Source organism: Poecilia latipinna, unplaced genomic scaffold, assembly GCF_001443285.1.
Source record: "Poecilia latipinna isolate Pla-1442-1.1 unplaced genomic scaffold, P_latipinna-1.0 Scaffold4572, whole genome shotgun sequence".
NCBI lineage: Eukaryota > Metazoa > Chordata > Actinopteri > Cyprinodontiformes > Poeciliidae > Poecilia > Poecilia latipinna.
This window is the reverse complement of record NW_015117188.1, coordinates 16,370-21,672: the sequence shown is the minus strand read 5'-3', so window position 1 is coordinate 21,672 and position 5,303 is coordinate 16,370. Positions and strand designations below refer to the sequence as shown.

At 39.8% G+C, this 5,303-nt stretch overlaps 1 protein-coding gene and 1 long non-coding RNA gene across 2 annotated transcripts; both read left to right on the top strand.

The window, feature by feature from the left end:
* Positions 1-1,551: 1,551 nt before the first annotated feature.
* LOC106942805 (uncharacterized) lies at positions 1,552-2,937 on the top strand. Its single transcript, XR_001423723.1, has 3 exons — positions 1,552-1,631; positions 2,319-2,603; positions 2,683-2,937. It is a non-coding gene; the product is annotated as an uncharacterized LOC106942805 (long non-coding RNA).
* A 167-nt stretch (positions 2,938-3,104) lies between these two features.
* Positions 3,105-4,722, top strand: LOC106942807 (immunoglobulin superfamily member 1-like). The gene is made up of 4 exons (XM_015026146.1): positions 3,105-3,712; positions 3,842-4,129; positions 4,399-4,617; positions 4,718-4,722. The coding sequence occupies exons 1-4, from the start codon at positions 3,472-3,474 to the stop codon at positions 4,720-4,722; spliced, it is 753 nt and encodes a 250-aa protein (XP_014881632.1). The 5' UTR covers positions 3,105-3,471.
* The last annotated feature ends 581 nt before the right edge of the window (positions 4,723-5,303 follow it).

Here is a 5,303-nt window from a genome sequence, read left to right as displayed (position 1 = left end):
GACTCTGAGCTCAAAGCGAGATTCCAGAGAGCAATAAAACTATTATTTTTGAATTAGACAATTTAATTTCACATAATTATCACGTAGAAGCCGTTTGTTTGTTAGGTACTTAATTAAACATATTTACTGTGTTTGATGTTTGTTGTAAATAACATATACTCGCAAAGAACGAGGTAATTAGTCCAAGTTTGTCGTTTATTGGGCGTTCAGAAACTACAGGGCTGTGATGCGCCAAGACAAAGGTAAACAAAGGTAAAACAACCTGAACAGGTGATCAACTCAAAACCACTCGCACTTTTTTACTCTATCTCTCTCTCTCTCTCTCTCTCCCTTTGTCGTTTGAGCACACCCGTTGCCGTGGCAACCGCCTCGAGCTGAGCACAGGTTATGTTTAAAACATTTAGTCCATTACAGTAGGTTTTCAGGCTTGATATTTATTTTGCCATTATCAATAAGCCTTTCATGAACACAGCGGTGATTGATTAGTTAATTTTAAACTCCTGCTCTGCTAGTTACTTTGATAATGGAACCGAAACACACAGAATTGCGCAAGACCTTGTTGAAACAATAATCACTGAGATTATTATTTTTGTTGGGTCATTAATTTGAAAACGTTTTGTTGACTTTTTGTTGTTGTTCTTTAATAAAGTTATGAACGTTTTGAGGGGGAAAGCTATTTATTAACTGATTAAGTCGCGTTTTGGATTGTTCTTGAAAAACTAATCAGTCACGGCTGCACAGTGAACCCACTGACTTTTTACAGCAGACAGCCGCTCCTCTCTCTTCCAGGTACTGCGTACCCCTGCTAAATCGTTTAGGGGTACGCAGTACCCTGCCATACCCCTATACTTTCACCCCTGCTTTTAACCCAAAAAAGGTTAAAAGCTTTCCTATGGTTTGTTATTTTGTTTGTATTTCCTTTTAATTAATGCTAAGCACTTTGAATTGCCTTGTTGCTGAAAATGTGCTACATCAATAAAATTACCTTACCTTACCTTGCTTCTCAACTACATTAGCCTTATCCTCCCATCACTCCGTTACTGGTTCTACACTGTTATTTCCTTTATTTCCTTTAACTGTTTCAATAGTTATTGACCACTGAAACTTGGAATACCTCAAAGGAGCTGCTGTATTAGAAATGAACTGACCCAGTCATGTCACCATTCCAACTTTGACCATGTCAAACTTGGTAAAATCCTTACCTTTTGTGCCACTAATACCTACCTAATCTTTTCCACCTACTAACATGTGTCATGATGAAGAGATGATGTGTATCATACAGTTCAAGTGGTGATAATGTACTGCCTGATTGGTATTGATTTTGTTTTTAGGCGGCAACGTAAAATTAGCTGGGTCAGCTCGGTGCTCTGGAAGAGTCGAAATCTACAACAGTGGATCCTGGGGAACAGTCTGCAATGATAACTGGGACATAAATGATGCTAGAGTGGTCTGCAGACAGCTGGGCTGTGGTACAGCAGTGAGTCTCCGTCAGTTTGCAGTGGGAACAGGACAAATCTGGCTTGATGAGGTGGCCTGTACAGGCAATGAAAAATATCTGACTGAATGCTCCCACAGTGGATTTAGTGTGCATAACTGTGCTCACAGTCAGGATGCTGGTGTCATCTGTTCAGGTAATGTCAGTTTCCTACTAAAGGCATTAGTAAAAACTTATAGAAGTTGAGTGTAATTTAAATCCTCATTGGGAGAATTGAAAAAAGTTCTACTTTATTCATTATTTTATGAATTCAAATGCTGATTAAATTAATTAACGTAACTTTAAAGGAAAAACGAGAGACTGTGTAGGAGCTATTTATCCTTTCTGGTGTTTATCGCCACCAGGGGGCGTATTTAATTTTGAGTTCTGAGTGTCTGATGGGGGGGATGGGTTATTTAAGGTCAACCATCATTCTGTTCAGGTGTTGTTAATAGGCAGAGGCAAACAGTTTTCTACTGTGCTTGGTTTGGATGTAAATCAAATTTATGTGGATCTAAATGGAAACAGCAAGACAATGGACATTGTTCTGAAAATAAATGACTTTATTTTATGTCAAAGGGAAGATCGGCATCATGAATCTTATTTGAGAGCAAGTAAAACCAACGCCTTTCAAGAACAACCACCAATAGCCTAAAATATAGGATTTTAGCCGCTACAGACTGTATAAAAGTACTGCAATAAATAGAAGAAAATAGAATCAGTGTTATAATTGTACAGAAATGACGTCAAATCTGAAGCCTGACAGTCCTTTATGAAATGTATTTACTATGTTATGGTGGCACTTTGTGACTCTGACACTATATAATGTGTTTTTTTTTGACAGGCCCTATAAGGCCCACTATTGAACTTACTCCTCAAGGTGACATCACCTTGGGTCGTAATGTCAGCATCAGTTGTTCAGTCACTGATGCACAAGTAAAAGGGATATTTGTCTTGACGACGACCACAGGCTCATTCAGCCGGGCTGTGAACTCAAGCAGCAACTCTGCTACTTTCTACATCGTTCAGGCCACTTTCAATGATCAGGGATGGTACAAGTGTCAGCTTCAAGTCATGCTTCCCAATGAGAACTTCACCACTCTCTTTAGTGACACAGTCGAACTAAGAGGTAGTACTGTTTTGTATCATTTACTCATAAAACTCTAAATAAATGTGCTGAGAAAATAACAACTGTCTCATTTCTTTAGTGATCTTTCCACAACCCACGATCAGTATTGAACCCTCTGGAGTGATTAATCTCAATCAGGATGTCAAAATCATTTGTTCAGTCACTAATGAACAAGGAGGAGGGTCATTTATCTTCAGGAAGTCTTCAGGAAGTTTCAGTCAGACTGTGAACTCAAGCAGCAACTCTGCTGCTCTAAATATCCCTAAAGTTACCTTTACGGATGAGGGAGACTACCAGTGTCAGCTTAAAGTGAAGATTTCTAACGAAGACTTCAGCACCAACTTCAGCAGTTATGCCTCACTCTATATTAACAGTGAGTTTTTATCTTTATTTTGCAGATTAACTGAGTTTACTTTAGGGTTAAAGGACTATAACAGGTGACCAAACTTTGCACCATTTTTCAGGTGAAATTCCAAAACCCAACATCACCTTGCAGCCTGCCGCTCTGGTTTCTTGGGGTCAGAGTGTCAGCATCAGGTGTGACGTTATGGATGGATTGAGTGGATCGTTTATTTTCACAAACCTTCCCGGTTCTGTCATTCAGACTGTAAACTCAAACAGCAACTTGGCTACTTTCCATATCGTGCAAGTCCGTTTGGGAAATGAGGGATTATACCAGTGTCGGTTTCAAAGAACGGTTTCTGGTGAAGTGTTTCACACCAGCTATAGTGAGCCTGTCTGGCTAACTGGTAATTATTTTTTATTAGCTTTGACCATTTGATTAAACATACAAAAGACGTGATGTTTTTGTTGCTTTTTAGTGAACCTTTCACAGCCGACCATCACCTTGGATTCTGCCGGTGGGGTGATGTGGGGTCAGGATGCCACCCTCACCTGTTCAGTCATCGAGGGTCGGGCAGGAGGATTATTTGTCTTTAGGAGAACACCTGGTAATTTCATCCAAACTGTAAGCTCGAGCAGCAACACAGCTACCTTCCATATCACTCAAGCTAACCTGGGAGATGAGGGATTATACCAGTGTCAGTTTCAACGGAGAGTTTCTGATCAAGACTTCAACACCAGCTTCAGTGACCCTGTCCAACTAACTGGTAATAATGTTTTAATTCATATTTGCCACTTCTTATGAGATCTCTAAAATATACTGTGACGTTCCCTCACTGTGAATTATGTCAAAGGTTTAAGGGCAGTAAAGCTTTTGTCTTGTGTTATTTTTTCAGTATTTCTTCCAAAGCCCAGCATCACTTTGGATCCTGCTGGTGTGGTTTCTATTGGTCAGACTGTCAACATCGTTTGCTCAGTCTCTGAGGGTCAAGTAGGAGGATCATTTATCTTCAAGAAGACAGCAGGACCAATCACTCATGTTGTAAATTCAAGCAGCAGCTCGGCTTCATTCCACATCAGTGAAGTCAACTTGGTGGATCATGGACCGTATCAGTGTCAGTTTCAAAGAAGGTCTTTTAATCAAGACTTGAGCACCAACTTGAGTGATTCTGTCCAGCTAACTGGTAATGTTTTGTCTTTATGTTTTAGATTGTTTTCAAATTTGCTTGCTCTTTTGTCATGTCCACTTCCACTCAGTATGGTTAAGCTCGCTCTTCTCCAGTGTCTCCTTCTGGTTTGCCATTTCTTGTTTCCTGGACCCTCCATTGTCTGCATTATTTTGTTCTGCTGCTGTCTGTCTATGTCAATAAATTATTTATGTCCATGGGAGGCTCAAGTCTGCACTTTGGTCCTCTTTCACATTTTTCTAATTTGACATTGTGTTATTTTTCAGTGAGCCTACCAAAGCCTACCATCACCATCCAGCCCGCTGGTGTGATTATGTGGGGGCAGGATGTCCACATTACTTGTTCGATTACTGGGGGTGAAGTAGAAGGATCATTCATCTTCACAAAGACCCCAGGTCCTTTCACCCAGACTGTGGATTCAAGCAGCAACTCTGCTACTCTATATATCCCTAAAGTTACCTTTACGGATGAGGGAGACTACCAGTGTCAGTTTAAAGTGAAGATTTCTAACGAAGACTTCAGCTCTAACTTCAGCAGTGATGTCCCGCTCTATATCAAAGGTGTGTTTTTATTTGTATTATGCAGATTAACTGAGCTTACTATAAGTGTGAAAGTGTTATAACAGGTGAACAATCTTATCCATCAATTCAAGTTTACAAATGAGGGATCGTACCAGTGTCAGTTTCAAAGAACAGATTCTAGCTCAGTTTTTAGTGATAATGTCAACCTGAACGTGACAGGTAATTGTTTGTGAAATTAGTTTAATCAAATAGTTCAAAATGACATAATAAATAACATTCTCATTATGCTTTTAGTGATTCTTCCAAAACCAAGCATCACCATGGACCCTGCAGGCGTGGTTACCTTTGGTGACCTCATTGCCATCAATTGTTCTATTTCGACCCAATATTTAGGCGGATCATTCACCCTGCAGAAGACCTCTGGATCATTCACTAAGACCCAACAATCAAGTACCAGCTCCTCTACGTTCAGATTTCTTGAAGCCAGTAATAATCATGAGGGAAATTACAGCTGTTATTACAAAAAACTTGTGGAACAAAAAACTTTCACCTCCCCTCTAAGTGACAATGTCACAGTTTCTGTTATTAATAACTGAAGTTTATGTTCCTGACCCTTCCTCAATCTGCTCATGTACGACTATCCTAAACTA

What these genes read in the sequence shown, in the direction of transcription:
- LOC106942807 (XM_015026146.1), top strand. Translation starts at nt 3,472, where the DNA reads ATGTGGGGTCAGGATGCCACCCTCACCTGTTCAGTCATCGAGGGTCGG. An exon ending in TGACCCTGTCCAACTAACTG is followed by an intron (nt 3,713 to 3,841) that starts GTAATAATGTTT and finishes TTATTTTTTCAG; the next exon opens with TATTTCTTCCAAAGCCCAGC. An exon ending in TGATTCTGTCCAGCTAACTG is followed by an intron (nt 4,130 to 4,398) that starts GTAATGTTTTGT and finishes GTTATTTTTCAG; the next exon opens with TGAGCCTACCAAAGCCTACC.